The 26,585-nt window shown below is 34.7% G+C and overlaps 1 protein-coding gene across 1 annotated transcript; it reads left to right on the top strand.

Annotated features, from left to right (window-relative positions):
• The first annotated feature begins 752 nt into the window (after window positions 1–752).
• Window positions 753–22,694, top strand: LOC125667604 (Krueppel-like factor 6). The gene is made up of 3 exons (XM_048901196.2): window positions 753–2,003; window positions 17,047–17,779; window positions 19,110–22,694. Exons 1-3 carry the CDS (start codon window positions 1,902–1,904, stop codon window positions 19,295–19,297), a joined length of 1,023 nt encoding a protein of 340 aa, XP_048757153.1. The 5' UTR covers window positions 753–1,901; the 3' UTR covers window positions 19,298–22,694.
• The last annotated feature ends 3,891 nt before the right edge of the window (window positions 22,695–26,585 follow it).

Raw genomic sequence — 26,585 nt, 5'->3', positions numbered from 1 at the left:
GTCACAATGAACACCTAAAACAAGTCACAATGAACACCTAAAACAAGTCACAATGAGCGCCTAAAACAAGTCTCAATGAACGTATAAATTTACTCAAAATGAGCGTCTACATGAAGTCAAAATGAACACCTGTATCAAGTCAAAATGAACGCCTAAAACAAGTCAAAATGAACGTTCATATCAAGTCAAAATGAACGCCTAAAACTAGTCACAGTACGGCCTGGAGCTCCGTACATAAGTTTTTGGTTTTTTACCCCACAATGTACAACCGGTAACATCTCTGTATGAGTGAAAAATTTCTCGAGTGGGACGTAAAACAACAAAGTCCGAACAAACAATAATGATTTATATAAAAGAAAGAAGTGCTGCATTCTATGTTATCTGTAAAAAGGGGAGTTCACAAAACTAAGCATGCATTTTAACTAAATTTGAAATCGCGCCACTTTAAAATAGATATATGTACTCCAGATGACTGTGGAAATTAGAGAGAAATTGTGCGAAATTGCATTAACATGGTCTCTTTTATGAAAGTTTACGGGATTTCAGCTGTTATTTTAAAAAAAAAAAAAAATTCCCCTTCCCACTCTTGTCTCATGCCAAAAGTTGCTTTTTTTCATTGGAAACAGAGCTCACATAAGTATAAATGGGGGAAATGATGCCAAAGGGGACCACAAGTATGTATGCACGCCCTTTCTTTCTCGGGTGTTAACCTTGAAAAGTTAACTTTACAGACGAAAATCATGCAAAATTGCTGGAAAATCACTTGAATGCAGTTAGCTTTGAGCTTCCGGCTGTTTCCGAGTCACTCTTGAATACTGTTTCAGAGCTCGCACTGTATGTTAAATGGTAAATGCTTTGTATAAAAAAAAAAAAAAAAAAAAAATTAAAATGATGAAAAACACAGGTTCTGGATATTGCATGAATACAATTAAACCCACTAATCATACTGCTAATGAGCTACACTGACGGTCATACTTTGGTACAAGTCAAACTAGTACTGTAGTACTACTGTAAATAGTCCATGTACTTCGGGCTAGTACATGTTACAGAAGAGGAGCTGTTAACCAAAATTAAGCTCGGTCGTTTTAAATAATTGATAAATACGACAGACCTTTATATGTCTTATATGTACCCCCACCCCTTTTATTCGACAAGAGAGAGAGAGAGAGAGAGAGAGAGAGTTTCGGGTCAGGCATAACATTGTATGAATTTACATTGTACTATTGCAACGAAAACACGCTTTGATAATTGTGAGTTATCCAAACATTCTCTTCGCGTACAGAATTATGCGAGTATTTATATTACGTGACACTGTACAAGAATGATTTGTATGCAGTGCGTGACATTTTTTTTTATTTTTTGTTTATCTTTTTCGTAAATAAAAGACATGTGATTTTGTGAGTCAATTTTATTCATAACATAGATGTCGAAATATCTTACAATTCTCCGTTTCGTATATCTCCTGCTGGCTTCTGACTCACTGTCAATACACAAAATAACACCATAGCAGACAACAGGGCTTCTTATAGGATCCAAATATAGCCAAGATTTGCATACAAATATTTTCCTTAAATGGAGTATCTCTAACCAATGGATTTTAATCTTACTCTGACCAAGTCTCTTTTCATTGGACGATATTTTAGTCGGGCATTCCTTTCCAATGTAATCTTGAATATGATTGGACAATGATAAATTCCTTCTTTACAACGAACACATTCAAGCGTGTACGAGATCTTGTCTGAGGTGAACGAGATTTAAAGGGGCCAAAACATGATTCACACATGTTTAACTAGTCACATCTACATATACTGATGTTTTGACTCGCATGCATGTTTTGACCAGGTGTGAAGAAAATCCTTGATTGCAGACGTCAACTGAAAGCAATTCCCATTCAGTCCACAATGGACGTGTTACCGAGCGGGAATATTTTCCGTGAGTTACAAGTCGTTCATGACACGGGCTATTTTTCTGCCCAACCATCTCTTGAAGACAGATGGCAACAGGTATGTTATGAAACCTTATTACTTGCACGTACATTGCAATGCTTATAGGTCTATTTGCTCATCGTTTTGTGTCGGAAATCTTGTATGTAGCAGTGTTTGCAAACTCTTTTGAATGCGTAACCCCTCGTGTACCCCGGCGCCATAGTTTGACATTTGTAATCGGACGTGCAACATTTGAACAGAGGAAATTCAATCGTCACTGACTCTTAAAACTTGTCATAATTCCATACATGTCAGTTGATTTTTTAATACGTATTTCAGTTAGATGTAATGAATTATGTCGGACTCGGGCTTAGGTTTTTAAAATGCGGAAATGCTAACTTTAATGCGCTCTAGATCTACTTATATTTGCATGAATCATCAGAGATGACTGAGAAGAAGCTAACTCGTTTCTTACTCTCTAACTCCAGATACTATATAGCGTGCACATGTGACCCCCAGCGTCCTGTACAAGTTTGTATATAAATGGTTATTAATAAATAATCATGTATTACAAACTTATACAAGTAAATATTATCTATCCTAAACATAACATGATCTTTCATTGATTTTTAATTGACCTAGAAACACACATCATAATTAGGCTTTCTGCTAGGATACCATTAAGTTTCGTACTCTGTAGTTTATAAACAGACAGATTTGCAAACAGGATGTACATCTGGTGAGGAGGCATTGTGTGTGTAAATCATGGGGGGATGCATACATTCACATTTTCATATAATTTAGCTATTAGCATGTTGGTTATTGTAGCTCTGTCTGCTTTGAGGGGACATTGCTCTGTTTGCCGATGGGGAAATATTTAAGGGTCATTTTGATAGTCTGTCTACAGCTGTGAGCATATAAACATAATGATATTGGTGCAGACGAGGAACACTCAATATGAGTAATCTTGTACTTGATAGTATATTACTATCATGATATGTTTCCATTCATACATCGGACATATCAATTCTCAGCTGTCAATTTGAATGTCTGGTATGAAAATAGTCCATGATGCATGTAATTTTCATGTGTTGTGCGAGTGTAAAGGGTCACTACTTGTCCAGTTGTGCAAGTCCGCAGTATTTTCTGACATTAAACAATTTATTGCACCTGGCTGCAACAAAAAAAATTTTTTAGCAGTGTCAGAAACAGTTAATGCATGTATGTTTTAATACATTAGATTTATAATCCAGATTATCCTTAACATAGTGAAAATCAAAAGTAAACAAAAAAGCCAGCTAGATTGAGAAAATTCAAATTATCTACATTTTGGACACACACGCACACATATATATAGACTAATATTTGTACTAGCCAAATGAAAGGTTTAAGCTAACAGAAAAAAAATATGTTGGTGATCAACTTTGGGTATAATTGTATGTCAGTTATACAGGGATTGGTTTTTTAAAAAGCAATTCAATCCTAGATGATTTGTAGGATAGTGGTATTAATTAGTTTCCTGTTGAGCTGTGCTGTGAATATAATCATCAGTTCACAGTTAACATTGTCATCAAATATTGTAGTCTCCTAATAGTGTTCACTTGATTGTGTTTTGTATTGCATTGCTATAGATGTCTGTGATTTGTATGACTTAATTTACAATTGCCCTATGGCCGTATTCTGACTTTTAGCTCTCTGTGTTTTGTATAAGGGCAATGCATTATATTGATAATCATATACTACTTTTTTCCTAGAAACTTGTTGATCAATTTCACTACAGTGTAGTAGTAACACATGGCAAAATATGATTTTCACATAAATTTATGGTTGTATCATATTTTCACATAATTTCATCAGTTTGATGCAGGATTGAGACAAAAAAGACACGACATGAGTAATATGTGCTTGTACAGGGACATCAATGCATACATTTTGCAAACATGAACAAGGAAGAAAAGTGCAAGAAGACAGGGCAATTTTAATTTTGTCATTTGATGCATTACATCTCCACATTTATAAATTAATTGTCTGTGGGGGCAACACATGATAAAGCATACCTAGACTGAGGCATGTGTGTTCAACATTCATGAAAGCATGTTACATATATGAAGAAAACAACAGTATATAAATACCCATCAACAACATGCACATGAATTGGAAAATAAAATTTAATGTGTTAATCATCATTCATGTGGGGAAAATGTGGTGTAAACATGTACATGTATGAAGCAGCAGTATGATTTCCATTTAGTGACACTTATTACTGGACTATTTATATAAATAAACAGCTGGGGAGGAAGATACACTGTTGTAAGGTTTGCTGAGTAAGGTTTCACACAATTCATGTTAAAAATGATAGTGTGCCGCAGTGAGGTAACATATACAGATGGTCTACATTCTTAGGTGAACATGGAGTCATGAACAATAAGAACACATCTATACCCTTTTCCTAGGTCTACTTGCTAGCAACAGGGAAATTACTGTAGATTTTGGCAGATGAATAATATAAAAACCTTTGTTATGCGAATAGTTGCAAAGCAAATCTTACCATTAATGCCTTTATCAGACATGAAAAAGAAGAACAATTGTTTTACCTTGAACTTACAATGGTTTGGTTTTTTGTTGTTTTTTAAGATAATTTTGCATTTCTTTGTAAAAGATCTACATGTGTGAATGCATATCTAGTTACACATGTAGATATATATGTTCAGAATAATTGTATTTATTACAACATGTATACATTTGAAGTGTATCTGTCATACTTTTATCAGACTGAATGGGTTTCTGTTGATCAGACTCAAACGTCTAGTGTCATGAGCATTATAAAAGTACACATAATTTCAGTTATTATCTGCATAATGTTCCAAAAATATTAGGCTTTTTTCCCCTTGTTTCTGAGTTACTATGGTAATGTTCTAGTACAGCGTTCAGTGGGAGAATGACATGCTCTCTTAGTCAGCAATAAAATATGGATAGAATCAATAAATTTGTAATATGTACATATACATTTGTATATTCTGAATTTAGACCTCTGTATTGAATATTTATTGCTATCAATATGAATTTGGTTAAGGAAATTCTTCCAAGCTTTGTGAAAAATCATTTTCTCTGTTCCAAAATTGAACATGCTAGAATTTTTGCTAATGGAGATAATTCCCATAGAGAATTCGGGCCACAGAACATATAAACTGGCTGTATTCTTCGCACTGCAATGATCGAAGTTACAATATTATAATGCACTGAGGCATTTATCCCAGCCATGTAGTGCCTGGGAAATTGGTGTATGAATGAAAGAGGTCAAATTTTTAAATGTTCACATTCACCCATGTTCACAAAGTCTATATATTCATAAACATTTGAAAGCCCTTTTATCACCACTATTGCCAAGAGCTGAACTGGTAGTATCTTTCAAAAAATTCCTTAGAAACAAAACATGATATGGTATTCACAGTCTTTAGTTGATATGATACACCTACAGAGTGGCCTAGATGTTTGAAATAGTTGTGTGAATAGGCAGTGTGCACAATGCACACACTATCTCTACAAAATCTGTGAGATATTGTTTTGTCTGTGAGGACAAATATTGGCTTGAGAAACCCCCATCCTGTCAAAACTTCCCTCCCTTTCTCTTGTAATTTGGTAGTCTAATTACCTTGCTATAATGAACTAGTTTGCAGTCTTCACAATACAGTGAAGAGATTGAAAAATTTAATTTGTTTTTATCCTATATCAATCAGTTTCCGTCTCTGTAAGATCAAACAAAGTTCTGTGAAATTCTCTATTGAACTCTGTAGCAAAGGGTTTTTTTTTTTTTTTATCATTACAGTATATTATACATTACCGTGAGACTTTAGGATATAGATTGTACTTTTGAAATAGACAGCTAGGGCTTTCTCCATATTGATTTACTGCTGCATATCAGCATATATGGCTGTAATTCACCAGAGGTTTCTTGTTTCATGGATATTATATGTTCTCTGATTCTCAAATTTCATGATGTGATTTGTGGTCAGTATTTCATTACTTAGGACTTGTAAAGATGAGAGAGAAGTAAAACTCTAGGATTACAAAGCTTTTATGGTCTTTAATTATGTTCATAGATTACATCCATAGGTAGATTGAGGACGGGACTACTACATGTAATTTAGAAAACTGAATAATATGTGATTTTATTGATATTTTAATGAATACCTATTTCTATATGAGGTTCAAATAAGCACATATATGCAAACATGTGAATGCTATTTGATTGTGAAATGCATAACAGCAGATTTAGATAGAGAATATGTTGGGGGGGGGGGGGGGGTTACAATAAGCAATACACATATCTACTTGACCTGATAGATTACACATATATACACATCTATCACTGGATATTTCAAAAGAACTTGCAATTCAGTTACAATGTGTAAACCCTCGTTACCATGATTACTTTTTTTCTGGTTTTCTTTTTAAATGTAAAAGATAAGGCAGACTGATCAAGTGTATTTTAAGGATAAAATGTGTAGTTTTTACAAAGCTACTTGATTATATTAAGGCAGTGAACAATCATTAAGCCTTAGTCACTTTATATTTATCAAGGAAGAAATATGAAATAATCAAACTTTGCATGTTTCTATCAAATGCTTGCCCCAAGAAGGAAGTTCTTCAATAAAAATGAGCTTAGATTGAACTGAAGTAGACCCTTGAGAATGTCTTTACGTCTCCATTAATGTAGATTATAAAAATTCATGCATACAATGTTTATAGTATACACATCCTGAACATGGAATACTGGTCGGGTGTGCAGCATCATCATCTCGGTGCTTGTTCGTATCTCGTTATGTGCCACATTGTGACATATGTAATCTGTGTGAAAGTAAAGCCTTGCTGCTTATAAAAGTAAATTGGCACTTGTACAGGGGGAACTAAATCAATTACCATTAGTTTTTACATTTTAAAGTGATCGCATTTTTTGAGATAACATATTCAGAAAATGTTTTATCTCTATAACCATTCAGGATCATATTTATACATATTTTTCCTATAAATATCATTTTACCTAAAGCAAATAAGATATCAAATTTAACATTCTTGTATGCAAAAATCAACAAAAAAAAAGATTACCAAATCTTTGTATAGAAATCAAGGTATAATGTGTGTGGGGGGGGGGGGGGGGGGGGTTCAGATAGCCAAACAAAAAAGATTTTTACAGACATTTCAAATTAACGCAATTTATGAACTCCCTAATTACTATGACACAAGAGAACATATAAATGGTGTACTAGGATATCTGGATGGACATCACATGTGTATTCCCATTACAGTATTATTCTCTCCACTACCTAAAGAACTTTAATTTCAGTGTGCATTTTGAAGGCATTCATGCAATCTTTAAGAGGGATTATTTTGAATAAGTAGGGAGTAGTTCTGAATTGTTTAAATGGAGAAAGGGAAATAGAAAACTTTAAGGATTTCCCTGTGTTCCTTTACAGATCAATTGCCGTCTTCAATGATATTTCCATTTGTATTTTATGCTAGTGCCACAAGGTGGGGCCCACTAATACTCAGAATTATAGCCTCTTACTGTGGTCAATCATTTGTTTAAGATTTGGGTAGACCGGAATATTTGACAGATAATCGCATATTTGTCAGCATGGGCCTATAGTTATGTAATTTTTTGAAGGCCTAGATTGTTAAATTTGTTTACCAAGTAGGCAAGTGCTTCCAAAAAGGCAGAATAATTTATAACCTGTAAAGGAGAGAGAAACAGAATTAACATGCAGTCTTGCAGCTGGGATGAAAGGTGGAGTAAAATCTGCCAGACACAGTCTAGAATGAGAAAATTATTAACTAGAATTATGTTTTGAATAACTTTGCCTTAATTAGTGGCATGTGCTAAATTAATTAAGGTACTAAAGATGAATCAGGGGAATGGTATTTGAAAAAGAAAAAATAACTATTATGTTTTTGCCACTGTTTGATTGATTTAGCATAATTAGAATTTGCATTGTAAATCAGGTGGGCATTTAAACAATTTTTTTGGAATATGTTTGTTGCATTAATATGATAGTTATCCTCTCAGAAAATCTAGAATATTTTTTTTAATGAAAAGACAGAGACTCTAGCACTCAACTGGTTGGCTAAGCCTAGTCTTTCACCTCTAGATGTTTTATAGGCTAGTTTCCTTTGACAGTTTTTCTTCAGGTGTATAGAAGCTAGTTTTAGATTTGGAATGTTTTATTCGTTTTTGATGGAGGTCTCCACGCCTGAGTGCTGGTTGGGCAACACTTCAGATTTATATCTCATCACTTTTTCAATCTTTTACAAAACATTGAACCAAATCTACAAGATAATATTTTTGATTTGTGTATAAGTACATATGTCAAGATAGGGTTTACACAGGAAGATTTTACCTGTTGTTTAGATAAACTAAACTGAAAGTGAATGCCGATATTTATAATTCTCAGAAGTGACTGATTCAAGATAAATCGTGGTCTCTTCTTTGAAAAGAAATAATTATATAATGATAGAGGAGAGAAAAGAAAAGAAATTCGATTTTATTTTTAGATATGTTTTTATAAGATTTTTCAATTCATGATTCACAATTCTGTACAAAACATTTCCGAAATTATTTTGAGACTTACCATTTTGGTCACGAAGGAAATGAAAGTAGTGGACTATTTTGAAAACACCAGCTGTCAGATGTGCTCGGTGGAGATACCTGGCCACCAGCATTTGAAACAGTCCGATTGCCACCCCCCTCACACATTTGAGAAAGTCCGAATGCCACCCCCCTCACATCCCAAACAAATGTCAGATCATTCCTGTTCCTTTAACGCACCAGGCATACAGACCTTCTTTCTGTGCAGGCAGGTGCTGTACACACTGAACTGGAGTTTGAGCCGGTCTGACTGCTGTAATAGTGGGTATTTTTTTCTGTGTGTACATTACATCAATAATAAAAAATGAAGGAAAGAAAGAATAGAATATTTTCTTCACCCATCTTCAGTTCACCACTGACTGATTTTTCACAATCAAAACTATGTACTAAAACATGCTTAAATAAAATGTGTATAAATGTATTATGAGTGTGATTAAAAGGCTTTGCTTCTTCACTTGCAAGACAAGAGCTTCTGGTTGTAACTCCACATTTAGCCTGAAAATATTCATCATTTTCATTGATAATGATGACAATTAAGGAATAGGAAAAAGGTCCACTTAGAAGTAGGGCTGAAACGATACGCTTCCTTATTGACATAGTACATATTGCAATACTTACGCCACAATTCAATATTTTCAATACAATACATTTTACAGAAGAAACCAATAATAAAAACTTTTAATTATGAAGATTCAGTCTCAATTTTAAAGCAAAATTTCTCGAAACTGTCTGTAGGCTCTGTAGTTTAAACTGATTAAGTTCATTATTGTTTTTGTCAGACTTGAGGCTATAACAACAGTCTGACCATTATCGGACACCATTTTGTCCCTCGTACATACAAAATTAATAACTACAGTTCAAGCCTGATAGATCTTGCAGAAACGTATCAAACCAAAAATTGAGGCAACGAATCGGGAAATCAAATCGAGCTTTTATATTGAACAGTATCGATATTTCGGTGAATCGTTTCAATCCTTCTTAGAAGACTTAGTTCCTACCCTACAAAATCTCTAGAATCCAGACCCCAGTCTAATCAGCTTGCAACTCCCCCCCCCCTAACTTCAGCTTCTTCATCCTCTGTCAGCCCCTAACTTCAGCTCATTCATCTTTTGTCTCCCCCAAACTTCAGATCCTTCATCTTCTGTCAGCCCCTAACTTCAGATCCTTCATCTTCTGTCAGCCCTTAACTTCAGATCCTTCATCTTTTGTCTGCCCCTAACTTCAGCTCCTTCATCTTCTGTCAGCCCCTAACTTCAGATCCTCCATCTTCTGTCTGCCCCTAACTTCAGATCCTTCATCTTTTGTCTGCCCCTAACTTTAGCTCCTTCATCTTCTGTCAGCCCCTAACTACAGATCCTTCATCTTCTGTCTCCTTCTACCTTCAGATCCTTCATCTTCTGTCCCTGCTTAGGTCTAATAGAGTTTATCACCCTCACGTTAAAGAGGGACATTAGTGGGTTGGTTTTTTTTTTTATCTTTGTTACCTGATGTTAGTAATCCAGAAATAGAATATTGGATTGCAGTAGTAAAGATGCTAACTATTAAATGTTGAATTGAAAATGTCTGGCACAAAAAGCAATCATATTTTAGTGCATTTTTTTTTTAATTCATGCAAATGTACATTCAGCTGACAGAAGATATCATGTCAATTTAACTCTTTAGAAAACATTTTATTTGTGAAATTGTGTTGTGATGGTATGTTGCTTAATGATGTGTCCCATTTGAGAATGTTTCACTCCTTCAGAAACATCACCTGTCATAGGTGAAGTGCCACAAATTTTGACCTATATGCATGACACTTGCTGTGAAGGTTCTTTATCATGTAATACACCTTGACACTGGACCTTCATATTCAAAGTAATATCCAAAAGACCTATGACTTTTACATTTGGCAAAGGAAAGGTGACTATAAGTCTATAACTATGTACGTCTTAGATTTGACAGAACATATAATTCATAGCATGCAGATATTTGTATTAATGTGTAGCCCATTTTAGGGGCATTCAACAATTTTCAATACATGTATGATGTGTCAGTACTTGGTATGAAGGATCTTCAGGTTTAGCTAAGTGAAAGTCCCCCTGGAGGAGGATTTCAGCTTTCCGACATGCACTGTGTAAGATTTACCCTCGTACCGGGAAGTGGTTCCCACATCAGGACTTAGAAGTAGCTGTGAATTAAAGATGAATGCCTTATGAGGATGTCTACAAGGAAACAACTAAAGGATAAGCTCTGTGTCATTGGTCAATAGGACATAGTACAGGTTTTGAATGTATAAGTATAAATGACATCCTGTTGTGCAGTTATACATCCCTTTACAATTTACAATAAAAGATTACAAAGCTATCAAAAGACAGGGTAAATTAGCTTTTAGAATGATGTCAGAAAGGCAATGCTATCTGCCACAGATTAAGACTTGCCAATAGTTACTTGGGATCTCTTCCTCTTCCACTGCCATCAAATATTTATACAATATGGATGCGGTTGTGATGTGTGTTTTTGCCATTATAGTAGGGTTAAAGTTGTAGGATGCAAGATTTCCCAAGATGTTACACATAATGTAGGTCAGGAAGGAATGCCAGGTATCTAAACTATGTCTTTGAGTGTTCAGCTTTTGAAAGATATTGTGATATTATAAGCAAGTGGCAGTGGATTAATTCCTAGATAGGTCAACTTGAGAATTAGCTTTAGTGACTGCCGCTATGTGGAGGCCCACAGAGCTTTTATTGCTAGGGTAGATTGAATTGTGATTGATTTATGTCCGAGTCTAATCTGTTTTATGTCAACTTTATGGACTTAAGTAAATAAAATTATTTTCATGCAAATTAAATTTGGTGGGAGATGAAGTGTTATGTACAACATCTGAACAGATAGATTTAGAATTTGGCAATTTTTGGTTCTTTAATTTTATTTGAATTCTGATGTCTGTGATGATTGGTTAAAAACATAGACTTTGGAGGCATATTGACAATAAACTTTAGTCACATGTTATGAGCCCATAGTGCAGTAGTAAGTGGAGTGCATTAATTGCAATCATCATCAGTGAGACAGTTTGGCTTTTAGCATTTTCAGAAAGCTCTGCAGTATTTACTCTTGTGTATTGGGTTGTGCAGCACTTTTAGGTCTTAATTCACCTTTGTGCTCTTGTCTACATTACATCTAATGATTTATTAGGGATGGTGCAATATATGGTATATCAGTATATTGCAATAAAGAAAAAAATTGTATTGCAGTATAAAAACTGAAACACAGACCTTCATTGGTTGTTTGTGTTTTCATTACATTGCTGTTTGTAAACATACACTCATTTCTTGGGATATTGGTTCCTAATATGGAGTATTTATTAACCCTATAGTTGGTATGGTTTGTAAACTGACATTGAAATTGAGGGATTGTGAAAAAATCAAGGAAACCAAAATAGATGGAAGTCATATCAGGCTGTTAATTGTTATGAATTTAATATGCTTGTAACAAAAACTTGCAATTCATGATGTGTGAAAGATGTTTATTACAATACGCTTCAGATATCAGTCCACAGGATTGAAATGTCCACAGCCTTTCAAATATGATTTTAATACAGAAATAAATAAGAGTCTTATATAGTGTGATGTATATTTTGTGATGGATATGAAGGCTAGGACAGGAAATGTTTACTGAATACACTGCAGGTCAGATGAGGACACTTTCATAGCCAGCTGTTATATACTTTACAGTATGGTGAAACAAAGATGAAGCAGTATTAAATATTTTCCTACAAAATCTATCACGAGGAGAGCTATTCACCTAGTATTTCCTGTGATTGGAGACATGCTTTAAATGGCTTTCAATGTGTTTCCTATGAAATTTGATCATTTCTGGGTTTGTGGGTCTTTGTACCGTGTTTGAAGAATGAGTGGGGTCTACCCATTGAAGAGCATGTAAGTAATCAGCAGGAGATAAGATTTCTGTTGGAAAGATAATAGCCTGTTGACAAGCCTGTGGACACTAGATCCAACATAATTGACAATGATGACATTGTAAACTCTTCAACTACCGTGTCCTTTGGGTAGGTTGTGAATGCCAGACAATGCCATTGCTGGTAACGCTCAAACAAAACGCATTCATTAGTGTAGAAATATGATACATCGGTCTCTTTCCAAAGGATGACCAGTAGCAGTAATTCTACATTAATCAGGGCTAATTAGTGAATAGTCTTGACAGCAAAATGACCGTCTTACATAATAGAAAGTGTATCAAATGAGATTGTATTTACTTTTTTATATCTTTTAAAATGTACTTATATCATTTGATGAGACTCTCGCAACTTTCTATTTAAAGAGAGAAAAATTATGTTGTGGGTCTATTTCACTGTGTTCACAAGGACAAGGGGTACTTCAATACCTTTGCTTTGGGTTTGGAAGATTTTAAAGGTTTTAAGCTCTGGGGGCATTTATTAAGTTATAACCAGTGAAAGAAAGGATCCCTTTATTAGAATTCAACACAGCTAGCTAGGCTTTGAGTCAGTAGGTTTAATTCTGTGTGATAAATAGTTTCTGCATAAAAGAGTAGAATGCACATTCCATTGTCATTGGAGTGGTTCAGGTATATATGATTTACAGTGCTGTGTTTGTTCACACCTAGTATTTGTAGAAAGGTGTAGAAAACCATGTAGGAACATACTAAAGTGTCTGCAGGTCAGATGAAATGCACATCAAGACGAGCCAAAGTATATTTACAAAGCATGATTTGGTGTTAGCTTGACTGTATATATATATACCTTGAATATCGATTCAAATGTGAAAGTTCAATTCTGGGTCAATGATTTGTACAAATACAATGTAAAACTGAACTTCATTCAATAAAGTATGTGAGATATAGTTTTATGAGTCAAAATACAGAAACAACATGTGTTGTGAAGATTGAAAAAATGCAGATTGCTGAATCCAAAGACTGTACAGCTGGTTTCTAGCTAATATTGTCTTCATACCAACCGAGTGCTTTTAATTAGGCCAGGGATCCATTAAGATGGAATTGCTAATAGAGCCAGCTTGACCCATTTGATTTGATATCAATGATAGGCCCTACAATGGGACACATTCCTTTAGGTAGAGTAATGGAGCGAAATTAAAAGGGGTTTAATCATTGTGGAAGAGCTGTGCTGTTTATGTTTCAATTAGTGGGATACACAGAGGTAGTTCTCTCCCCCTGCTGCTTAACAGATATTAATCTTAAAATATCCAACAGTTACTTCAGGTCAGAGCAAATGTTATTTCTTGTCTGCATGACCACAGCATATCGGAATGTGATGGAATCAAATCGACCTTGAGACAAGCAAAATAAATTCCTTGGCCATTTTTTCTCTCTGCATAGTAATGTTACAATGAAACTGATGTACATTGTCTTTAAAATACATTCAGTAAATAAAAGAGTAAGTAAATGCATTGGTAAAAGATCAAGATGTTGAGAAATAAAAAGATGCTTATATAGAGAAAGAGAGAAAAAGTTAATTCTTCATAGTGTTTGATATGCATGTGCAAAAAGTATGTCATATGGTATAAGCAAAGACATATTCATTTTAATGTAATGTTAGCTCAGAAGTGAGTGGATGTTCTTGTAATTAAAGAATTGTGTTGGTAAGATCCAGATAGGAATTTCTGCATGCAAAATAATAAATAAAAAAACAAACCTGTGGGAGACTGATTGAAAATGCACAAAATGTAATTCACCGATATCATGTTGATAAGACTAAATTAACCAATAGAAATATTTTTTTCTGTTTATGCAAGTTTCATATGTTATACCGAGTGCAGCTGTTTTCCTTCTTTACTTGAAATTAAGAGTTTAGGAGTTAGAAAAAGGTGTGTAAAGTTTGCAATAGCTGACCTGAAGAGAGTTCGAGATTTGAATGGGTAAATTGCTTTTTTATCGCATATTTGTCAAATCTACTTGAAGCATGGCTCACTTCACATAAGACTATCAAAAAGGTATTTAATACAGAAATTCCTTCATTCATGAGATTTAAATTTCTCACACTGTGATTGACAAAGCAAAAGGTTGTTTGGTATCAGAATTGAAAATCAGTACATATGTCAATTTAAACAATGTTTTCGTTGTCAATTTTAATAATTATCAGAAATATTTATACAAACTTGCATGTTTATCACCACAAGGAATCGCCTGCCATAATTTTATCATTTTCATTCTTGTAGATAAAGTGAAATTAAGGTGTTTTAGAACACCTGTATAGGTAGCCTTTACAGGTAGAATTAGGTCAAGTTCACAGACTGCTGTGACCAAGCCATTACCCATGTTACAAGAAGTAAATCAGCCGGTTCTGGAATGAAACTGTTCTTTTGTCTGTTTGATCTAGGCTGTAGGCAAGAGACGTTTGGTAATTGAATGGCATGAGATAATGTAGAATGATAAACAGTTACAACATTGTTGTTTTTAATTGTGTCCATCTTTTGAGGTGAAAAAATGTGGTAAGATGGATTAATTTTGCTCCCAGGTGAACTGATTCAAATATTTTGAAAAGAAATTGCACAGTTACCACCGGGGTAGGGACAGAGCTTGTATCATAATGAAATGAATGGGGGATAAAATGAAGAAAGTATGGGAAAAGAAATGGTTTTGAATCGACCATTTGCACAATGGAATGTTCATATCGGTAAACATGTTGAGTAAGGTAGTCCATCGCCTGAGTTTGTGTCTGTATTATGCTTTGAATGAAGAGGGAGAATAGTTTAGAGTGAGCATTCATCACCATTGTAACTTGAAAGGATTGGTTATGTTCTTGTTATGCATGGTTGATTTTGTAACAATTAAGAAATAACTATTATAATGATTTGGTGAAGATATTCAGTCATAATTCCTGACTCACCTGAGAAAAAAATTTGAGTAATTTTGTTTGTGAGAAACTTGCCTAGATTACCTGAATACCTGAGGGAAAACCTAAATCTCTGAATCTTGATTGATCCGTTCTCTCTGACATAATTGTTGACAGCGTTATTGCGCTGCATTATTTTTTCATTTGCAGTAGCAATTAAGTGGTAAAGAATCATGTGTTTGGTTTTCTCAATACTTCATTAGACTCTTGTGTCTCTTTCCACAGGAAATTAAATCCAAGCAATGATGAATCTTTTTTGTATACATATATTATTTCAAGGATGAGAAATTGAGAAAGCTAAAAGTTTGCAAATTGCCAAGTTGGATGGAGATGTCGTCCACAGACTACAGTACGGATCTGAGTATGATTCTACAGCTCAGAATTTTTGTGTTTCCTGTGATTATAATGAGGCACACAGCTGCTACACAGAATGCTGCTCTTTGAGTTACACTTAAGATTCTTTCATGTTGTCCTTGATTATACAGTTGCATGCTTTTTGAACTAACTGACTCATTACTGATGCACATTGCATTGCAACTGGCAGAAAACAGGTAATTTGACAAGGTAATCAAAGGCCTCATTTTCCTGTAGAATTCTGCATTATTTGCGGTTCTTCGGGGACATTCTTTGCATTGCTAAGAATGCCAAGATGCAACAATTAGGTCATGCGATGGCACACAGAATTGGATCATATTTTTAACAGGGGTACAGTTCTAATAACTCACTGTCATAAACTGTGATATTACATATGGTCATGTTACCTGAAAAAAATTTGCCCTAGAAAAAAATGTTAGCAATGAACTGTTTTACTATAAATATCTTGTGTCTACTCAAGCAGAGCTGATGGTTGCAGTGCCAGTTGGCAACTTGCTACCAGATCTTAAATGCTACAAGTTTCTGGAATGTGCTTAGCCCCATTTAATTGTTAAAAGATTACCCAGTGTATGTAGATGAATCGATGTTTCTTCTGTTATTGTTTTCATGTGAAAATATTCCAAACAGATGTTTGTGTGTATGCACTGTATATACATGTACATGTTAGGTAACATTAAAAAAAACACAGAACATGCATGTATGCTCATCAAAAACTGTTAATTTAGACTGAAGTTTTGGGGAGTTTTTGTAACGAGTAAATTAATGATGTGACCTTGAATCAGTGGTTCAATATTACTGTATTGCTCAACTGTGCCTTAAGGACATGACATTCCAGTTGTCACTGTGTTGGTCTGGCCAGCGTATTGACTCTTTCACCATTTGCATGCCAATACTTGATTTATGTGTGTTTGCAGTATGGATTTTCATAGACAAAATATTGAGATAAAGACTGGCTGGAAAATTTGCTCTTGATACATTGTGCTTCTTAAGCAGGCCATTGGTGCGGCAGTATATTGTCTACCCTAAATTTTAAGCCAGATCAGCATAATGAGGCAAACACTTCATGTTACAGTTCACTTTTAAAGTTCATCATGAAATGTGCAGTATACAAAACTTACTAACATCACAAAAACGTAATCATTATCTTCTAACTGGCGTGATATAAGTATGCAGTGATAATGAGATGTGTTTGATATCTTTGTACATCTACAACATTGTGTGCATTTTTGTATTTTTAGAACTGTCTGGAGATGGAGAGGTACCTAAAAAGTGAACCCAAACTAACATCATTCAAGAAACTGAATCCGGAGACAGTGGACATGGACAGGTGTTGGGAAAATGGACAGCCATCTGTGGGTAGACTGTCTCCCGAAGCCATCAAATTTGATATCAAGGATGAGCCTGATGACTTTGATGATGGTAGTATTGTTCATGAAACATGTGATGAGTTTTATGACGATGATGAGGAAGATGATGAGGAGGATGGGAATGAGACTGAAAATGAAGCAGAGGAAAGACTAGAACAGCTAGCTTACTTGGACCTCAATGATAGGACATCTTGTGATACACTCAGTTTGAGTAGTTTTAATTCGCAGTCCTCAGGTGTCTCATGGGATAGTAACAACAGCGACCCCCCACTATCCCCCATCATGCCCAAATCAAATGACCCATTTGCATTAAGACTTGTAGCACAACCAGGTCGTACCACGACAGTGGCTGTCCGTGTGCCATCTGCTGATCTCATGAGAAGACAGCCATATTCGTATGTATCCACATCCCAAAACGGTCGCATGCGTCCCTACACCGCCCAGCCCATCCAGCAGCGACCACCAGTGCCTATGAATGGACAGAAAATCCGAACCGATGTCAGTCCGGACATGAGGCGTAGAAATCACAAGTGTCCATACAATGGTTGTAAAAAGGTGTACACAAAAAGTTCTCATCTCAAAGCTCATCTTCGTACACATACAGGTAAAGTTTGATGTGTAGGGTCTATCATTTAAGGAGGAATAGCAATTTATCAAACAAAAGTACGCCATTAATGTGGAATGAAATCAATTTTACATTCATTTTCAATTTAACGACACTTGCTACAAACTAACAAATTATTTTCAAAAACGGTGAGAATGAAAAGTAAATTTATGTTTTTGTATTGTAAAATGAATACAATTTATTGTGTGGAGTGTAATTTATTCCCATCCAAAACATTGAGGACAATTTATATAGAGTTTTATAGGGAGGGGTAACTTATTTCAACTTTTGAACATCATAAAAACTTTACAAGTGCCTTTTTTTTTTTCTTTCGAATTTCATATGAGTAAATTACAACACTATACTAATGTAATCTGCAAAATATATATCAACCATGCATCATTTTTTTGTGTGTCAAGTGTCCTTAAAGGTCGTCACCTGTATAGTTTAGGTCAGTGGATTAAAGGTCGTCACCTGTATGGTTTAGGTCAGTGGATTAAAGGTCGTCACCTGTATGGTTTAGGTCAGTGGATTAAAGGTCGTCACCTGTATGGTTTAGGTCAGTGGATTAAAGGTCATCACCTGTATGGTTTAGGTCAGTGGATTAAAGGTCATCACCTGTATGGTTGAGGTCAGTGGATTAAGGTGTAAAGCCGAAAATCTACAGATCAATGGATGGCAAATCTTGGGGGAGGGGGGTCATATTTATCTTAATAAGTTTATGCTAAAATTGCAATTATTTTCTACATAGGCAAAGTTTTAAATGTTCAACTTCACCATTTTATTACACATAAATGACAATTTTGAATGGTAATACCCCCTCAAAAGATTTTTGAAAAGTGGTACCTGCTCATGATCTTTAATACCAATGCTTACTTAACTCCGATTTTACATGTTATTTTGAATAATGTAAACAGAACCTGAAATGTAGTAGGCAATTAACAAAACCAAAGTTTCATTAGTGTCATATGAGAAATAGTAATGACGTGACATCAATGTCAAAATCAATATTTCAACAGTTCAGTGTTTTTGAGATGAAGTAAATTACTTTGACATAAGGTTGTATAATATATTGTAAAAATGGCAATTATATAACAAACCAACAAAGAAGAGATTTTTTTTCTTCTTTCGCAGTCTTTCAGGAAAGCCAGAGAGAATCAAGAAATAATCATTTTTTTTATTCAGAGCTATTAACCTAGACTTTGATAAGAAGCTATAATGCACTGTGTCAATTACAAATTAAGATTATTTTTACTTTAGTGGTCTATCCAAAATGATTTGTTAATCTGGCACATATATCTATCGATGTTTTGTTTTGTCTGTTGTCTAGGAGAAAAGCCATACAAGTGCTCATGGGAAGGGTGTGAATGGCGCTTCGCTAGATCTGATGAACTGACTAGACACTATCGCAAACACACAGGAGCTAAGCCGTTCCGGTGCAAAGTATGTGAGCGATGCTTTTCTCGATCGGACCATCTTGCTCTTCACATGAAAAGGCATCAGACAGCTGACTTATAGCGACAGTGGGCTTAGCAGTTAACAAATTAGTATACACCAAAAAACCAGGATTCCAGTTTATCTATTGTGATGTCTTGTATAAATTTATCATCCATTTGTTTGAAAACCTATCCTTTTTCATGTTCAGTGTTACTATGTTTGTTTGTGTATGTATGTTTCCATTCTAAATGTTGCAAATTATATTCAGGGTATTGTTATTTTATTTGAATACATAAAAGTGCTGAATTATTGAATACATATATTAATAGAAGACTTTTTTCCATTTTTGATTTTCTTTCCCAAGTTAATTTTACGACCCAAAAATGCTTTTTTAAAAAGAGAAGATAGTAATAATTGAACGGAGCATTTTGTAGGTTGAAGTTTGTCGAAATTTGTTGCATGGTCATATTTTTGAGGCAAAGGAATCATAATTATCATGAGATTTGACTCACAAAGAAATGTACTTACTAGCTGGATGGATATTAATCAGTAACATGCTGTTGTTTACTATCCGTGAAGCTGTCACATGTTTCACAGATGTTCAACAATTAAATTAACAATGACACAATAAATCATATTGCACAATAGTGTGCATTTGAGTAGACATTTTATGAAATTAATTTGCATTCATTATTAGACTAGAAAAACAAAATTGCATATTTTGAATGATCATATATTTTGTGTTCCAAAGTAATATATAACTATATAGAAATCATATGTATCTGGTTTATAAACCCATACCTAGCTTTTTAAACATCTACAGTCAAAATAATATCTCCATTTGTTTCACCATTCCTTGTCTACTTTGATGAAAGTCCCAATTCAAGTCCCTGGTCACTATGGCTACGCAGTTCACTCGTGTCATGAACCCTCGTCATTTTCCATTCTCGTCAATTTCCATTCTCCTTCATTTGGGTGTTTTAAAAGGTCAGTCAGTTGGTTCATATTCTGTGGGACATTCTAGCGGGTTTAACCTTGGGTAGCGGTGTTCGTAGCAAATGACTTAGCTATTTGTTATTACTCCTTTTGTTCACCTAACTGTTCAACATTTCCTATTGGCAGAAAAAGAATCATGTTTACCATCATGTGATTTTTAAGTACACATGTAATCTTATTTATTAGGTTTTCATTTTTCAAACTTAATGAATTGCTCTTCTGTGGTATATGAAGGGGGTAAAAGATTTTTAATACTTTTATCAGATCATAATTTTTTCACTAAATGACGTCTCAATGATATTTTAGACCTAGTCTAATGAATTTTTTTTTTCATGATTTGTGTGTATTCCTAGTTCTGATTTGTGCTAATTATCAGGGTTTTTTTATTTTAGATTCTCATGATGAATTTTGCTTAAAGCTTCAAATCTCAGTTAATTGTAAAGTCTTGCTTGAAAAAATGTTTCTTTTATCATGTTAATTTGATTTAAAAAGAATTTGAGTATGCTGAAGTCATTGCAGATAGCACTAGTAAGGCTAGGAGTATGTAAACTTGTTCATTTGTTGTTTTTGCCTGTTGTTGAGCTGGCATTTTTTCTGTGATATTTTTTTCCATCGTATATATATATATATATTTGATGTATATTATACACACCTTGCCTTATATGTTGGTGATATGTTAAATGTGCTGTAAGGGCAAAAGGTCGGTGCCCACGAGCATCAAACTAAGGAGACATTATGTTGCTTTATGTAATATGGTACAGAATTTTGACAATAGCAAGGTTTGTCTTTTTTGTCATAAGACGAGTGATTCTACCAACTTGATAGACACCTTAAATGCTAATCATTCACGACAGAAACAGTACTGTTTTAAAAAGGTTCTAGGAATGAATCCAAGTGCAAAAATTGTGAGTATGTCTATGAGAGAATGAATCTCCGCTGATAGAGATCTGATATTTTGAAGTAAACTTTCTTGAAAATTTTGACCCTTATTGTATCCATGACCCAAATGCTGCTTTTTATTGCCAAGTTGATGTTAACTTTGTTTGAATTCTTTTACATGTGCTCTGACACCTTTATAAAGCCTAATGAACCCAAACATGTAGGTCTTGCTATATATTGTCTGTGGAACTGTTATTTCCAGTGTTTCATGCATTTGGCTTTTTGAAGCCATTTTGATTTCGTCTCTGGAAATGATTCTCCTGATAGACCTGTAGTCAAGATCAGAAAGATTGCTCTTTATACTTGATTGATAGAAGAAAGTAGATTCGTAATTTGAAGTTATTGCTTTTGATTGTTGACTATCCAGTATTTTGTCATAATTTGAAAATTCTACCTTAATATTGCTCACCTGGAACTCTGTGACTAATTGATTCAACTAGAAGAAGTTTTAGCTCGCATTAGTTTTTCTAATTGAAGTTTGTCGTCTGTCTGTGTGTCCATTTTAATTTTTCACTTTCTTCTGTAAAGTCACTCGCATTTACACACACCCCAAAAAAAGGATAGAATGGGGCAAAGTTTACATAAATTTTAAAGAACACCTGACAAAAACATGATTGTTCAAATTGTGAAAGCAAGATAATTTTGAGGTTGTACATATCCTTTATTCTACCGGTGACTACTATAAGGGGTTAATAACTGTTAATTTCAAGCTGTAATTTATATGCAGTGTGTAATCAAATTGATCTCTATGTTAAGCTAAGTTGATTCAGGTGAGCGTCGTATCCAATGACCCCTCTTTTCGCAATGTTTAAGTGAACTTAGAATAGATACCAAATCTTTGTTCATTTTTTTTTCTTTGTGGAAATTTCAGGCTTTGGTGGGTGTAGTGCAATCTGTATACATATAAAGTTAATGCTGATGACAGATAAAACGGGATGCAAAATTAGTTTGGTCGCTTGATTACTGCTAATTAAATGTTCTAGTTTGATAACAGAATTGAATATAGAGCTGCTTCATTTTATCTACACAAATTCTGTTCCATCTTTCAAATAGTATGTTTATATCCCTAGTATATTTCTTTAGAACAAGAATATGACTACTAAAAAAGGGGGAGCCCCGACAGAACTGTAACAGTGCAATATATTATGATGAACAAAAAATATTGAAGTCTGTATAGGGTTTTCCTTAACAAGCATAGTGTCTTCATGCCTTGGTAAACTTTTACAACTGCAGTTATTTAGAATGTCCGGTAGGAGATAATATTTGTGCAACATCTTTTTTCCCATGCTTGTGAATGTTTAAATATGCAACCAAGAGTACCAAGGATGTGTTTGTAGGGTGGATTTCTGAGCCGTTAGTTATTCGGGAAGGCGGATTGTTAAGATAGGTTCATGTAACTTGGCGGATGTGTAGAATCAATGTATTCCTCGTTAATAGTTTATTCATATACATGGTTTTAAAATGTGTTTTGTACCTCTACATATTGTATACAAATGTTGTACATAACCACAAACTTAAAATATAATTATATATTTACAAAGATTATATGTTTGTGTTTTATTTGATTTATAAAGATTCCTATCAAATGGTTGCGAGTGCTCTAGAGATGGTGATACTTTGCTATTCCAGAAGTCTTCTGTATTTTTAAAATACGGATAGCTTGGAACTGTGGTGATCAATATGTAGTTGTCTGTCAGCTGACAATATATTTCTAAGACTGACAATGTGTGTCAAAGTAAGAGAACAGAACTACATTCTGTTGTAATAACAATTGATGATCAAGCATTCTTTATTTCAATTCGACTGTAAATTGACCCAATGACTGTCAAAAGAAAATTTAGAAGCTCTGGTTTCATGGTCTATGGTCTGAAAGCAAAATCGGCTCTTTTCAACTCGCGTGAATATTTGCGACTCATCGGAAAGTTCTTAAAGGACTTTGAACCCGTCCAATTTAAATCAAATGTTTTTGTGTATCAATTTTAAATGGGTAATTTTAGGTAGTGAAAATGAATTGAGGTGTGTAGATATTCAGTAATTCATGAGGCTTGTCTGTCAACGACCGATTTTACGGAGATGCAGATTAGACTCTATTTGATAGACGTGGGCGAATTGCTAAAGATGGTTCAAATTTCATATATGGTATTTAAATACTGGGTATACATTTTGATTTCGTAAGCATGATCGTTGACCCTTTTAATTTTCCGTGAGACACGCATTGAAAGTCACCTTGTCTTCCCATTTGACATCTTGCCGTATGCGTTGTAGTTCCAATGTGAAAGACTAATTCCTTTAGCAAACTAACTTTCACAACTAAGTGTATTTCACTAATTTGTCAATGGTTACATTTCTATTTGACTTTGTTGTATGAAATTGTGAATTATTCAGACTCGTGTAGATGTTAGATATAAGATAGATCCTTGTATTGAATCAGTTAGTTTTGTAATTAGAGCTGAAGATAATTCGGCTTCCCAACACCTCGCACATAACACTCTGCCAATGAACACGACGGTGCCTGTACACTCCGCTCTGATCCATTCCTAGTCAAGGCTGCTATCTCTGCCAAGACACCCGAAATCTTAATTACATCATTTTCCGACTGTACCGGTAACGCATGGTAAATGTGTATTCATCAACACCCAATTTAAAACAACATAACACAGGGCTTATCCTGAATTATTTACATTTATTAAATGTTTCTCTGTAATGCGCTCGTCTTTTGACAAGACGTTTTATGGTACAGCCATGTCTGTACTCTGTCCGTTTGGGACTTTCTGTTTTCGTTTTTTCTGTCTCGTATCAAGCTGAAACTCGCTGTGCAGCTTCTTTCATGTTGCAATTTTGTTTCATTTCGACCTCTCTTGCGGAGTTTTGCCCCTTTATTTGAAAATTAATGTTATAGAGTGTACATGATTTGTTTGTCAAACTCCTCCCCACAGTTTTCAAATGGAGACCTTGTTTTAGAGAGTATTTGTATGGGTATTAAAAATATGCATTTGGCAAGGATTTTTATTTTCTTCGATTTTTGAGAAAATCACAAGTTGTTGGACTTAGTCAGTTTTGTGGAAAATATTACAAGCTTTTGCTTTGTCTATTATCTCCTGGGCTTGGGCCTTTTATTCATACAATGCAAAAGAAAAGGTGTTGCAGCTTGATGGCTGATACTACCTTCGGTAAAGTTCTACAACCCATGGCTTAAAAAACCACCCCACATGAGCTTGTGACGGTTGACTTGTGTGTCTTTTCGGGTATTTGGGTTGGATTTTTTAAAAATTGAAATATATCGTAAATTCACTCTAGCAGTGGAGAACAATTAAAAACTGTCTAGTTATAGATAATAATATGTTACATGTGTGCATGAACTTCCATCTATCAGTGCAGCACCTTACTTGTAGTTGTTTTAATCTAACCTTTGTTTAAGTAAACATATGTATTTAGTCTGATTATCAAGAAGATAAAGAAAATATGTATTTAAAAAAGAATCTTCGAAAGCCTATTGGTATCGTGTAAAAAGAAATAAATTCATTATTCGCGTAATTAGGAGATGATTATACGAGAACAAATCCCGCAATTACGAGATAATGAAATGTTAATTTATTTTTTACATGATACCAATAGGTAATCGAAGATTTTACGTTTTTTCTTCGTCTTCGTAATGTTATGCTTCATGAAAAGGCAAAGGTAAACAACAGTGATCAATCTCACAGCTCCTATAAGGGATACAAAATTAAGAGTTGGGCAAACTACCAGAGGTAGTAGGACCAGGTGCCTAGGAGGAGCAAGCAATCTGATTAAAATCTGCCCCTCGATCCGCTCCTCTTCTTTTATGTCACTACACGAGGATGATCAGATGGGAGGAGTACGCATCCCCTGTCGACCGGTTACACCCGCCGTGAGCCCTAGCCTATATCTTGATCAAGTAAACGATGTAATCCGTAGTCAAAATCGGGTTGTAAAGAACGGCCTACCAATTGGTATGAAACACGTCTGACCGCATTTGACCCAAAGACAGGCTGTATTGGCAAACTAAATCGTTATAACGACCATACATAGAAGTTGCAAAATGTTGACTTTAAAGGAGACTATTGAAAGCCTTAGTCTGTAACATCAACTTGTTTGTCAATAGCCTGCCTCGATTTGAACACTGATCAAATGCAGAACAAACTCTTGCGTATCGAATCATGTGAGATACATAAACGTCTTATGCAGGTTATAATGGAATATTGTTACTGAAATATAGAAAGTTGAGATGGAGAAGATGAAATCATATCCCGTTCGTCGTTGAGTTGTTAGTTTGCCCTCAGCATCTATGTTCAATGAAATATCAAAGTATGAAGCGGGCATGGATGACTCTGTGGTGCCTTTTATTTCGAGTTCACTGGGATACATCGAATGGACATATGAATGAAAATCATGGTCAATTAATAGTTAAAACGTCATATATCTAAATGTTGAGTTGAAGGCCACAGCTAGAGATTTTTTCTTCTCATGTACAAGCTTTTGAATAAATTCTGCCTCATAAGAATATAAATACTGGTCAGCTAACAAAGGAGCACAATTCGTGCCCATGGGAATTTCAACAGACTGATATTTTCTATATCGACTTAAGAGTACCTGTGCGTAGAATCAGGGTGGTGCTTAACAACGTAGTTTCTTGAATGACTGATCACTAGATATGACCATTTCTTTTTTCCATTTTTGTTGAAGAAGTAACTGTCGATGATGTCAAAAAGTCTAGTCTTTAATTTATCGCGAGGAATGGTCATTTGATATGCGATTGTATGTCAATATGTTTGGTGAAATCAAATAGATGAATTAATTCTGAATGGCAAGTAACATTTACGTTTAACATAAAAATTTGAACTAAAAATGAAACACCTTAAATCACACGCGCGCGCGCGCGCACGCACGCACACACTCACACACGCTTGGGGTAAATGTGATTAGTTTTTTGTACTCTGGGGGTATATAAAGATTACGGAAACATGGTGTAATGTACATACACCGTACCACAAACAAACGACATGTGTATTCTGTTAAACAATGTTATAGTTAATGTATAGATGTACAAGTAAATCGGATCGAACATCTTTTTTCTCTGTACCACCAGTGAGTGTATTCGTGTTAACGAAGGTGTGATTCTCATCACATACAACTTAGTTTAATTCCGATTGATGAGAAAGACAGACCCTGGTTATAGTGTGCGTGCTTTCACGGACGTGCATCTTGGTGACAAAATATCGGATACAATACTTAAGCTTATTTAAAGGTACCAAGATTCTTACGAGTATCAAATTAAAAGTAGTCAGGAATTTACCAGCGAATAGCTTATGATGAATTGCGAACACAAGCCAGAATAGTAGATAACATTTGTAGTTATTTTTTTCCTTCAGTGGTTGGAGTCGAGGGTTACAAGCATGTATGATGGTGATGGACT

The sequence above is a fragment of the Ostrea edulis genome, chromosome 2 (genome assembly GCF_947568905.1).
Source record: "Ostrea edulis chromosome 2, xbOstEdul1.1, whole genome shotgun sequence".
Lineage (NCBI taxonomy): Eukaryota > Metazoa > Mollusca > Bivalvia > Ostreida > Ostreidae > Ostrea > Ostrea edulis.
The sequence above is the reverse complement of the archived record's forward strand: the minus strand, read 5'-3'. Positions and strand labels throughout refer to the sequence as shown.

Bases quoted from the DNA above. Each gene is read 5' to 3' on its own strand.
- LOC125667604 (XM_048901196.2), top strand. From the start codon at position 1,902: ATGGACGTGTTACCGAGCGGGAATATTTTCCGTGAGTTACAAGTCGTT. The intron at 2,004-17,046 runs GTATGTTATGAA...TTGTATTTTTAG, and splicing joins TTGAAGACAGATGGCAACAG to AACTGTCTGGAGATGGAGAG. The intron at 17,780-19,109 runs GTAAAGTTTGAT...TCTGTTGTCTAG, and splicing joins TCATCTTCGTACACATACAG to GAGAAAAGCCATACAAGTGC.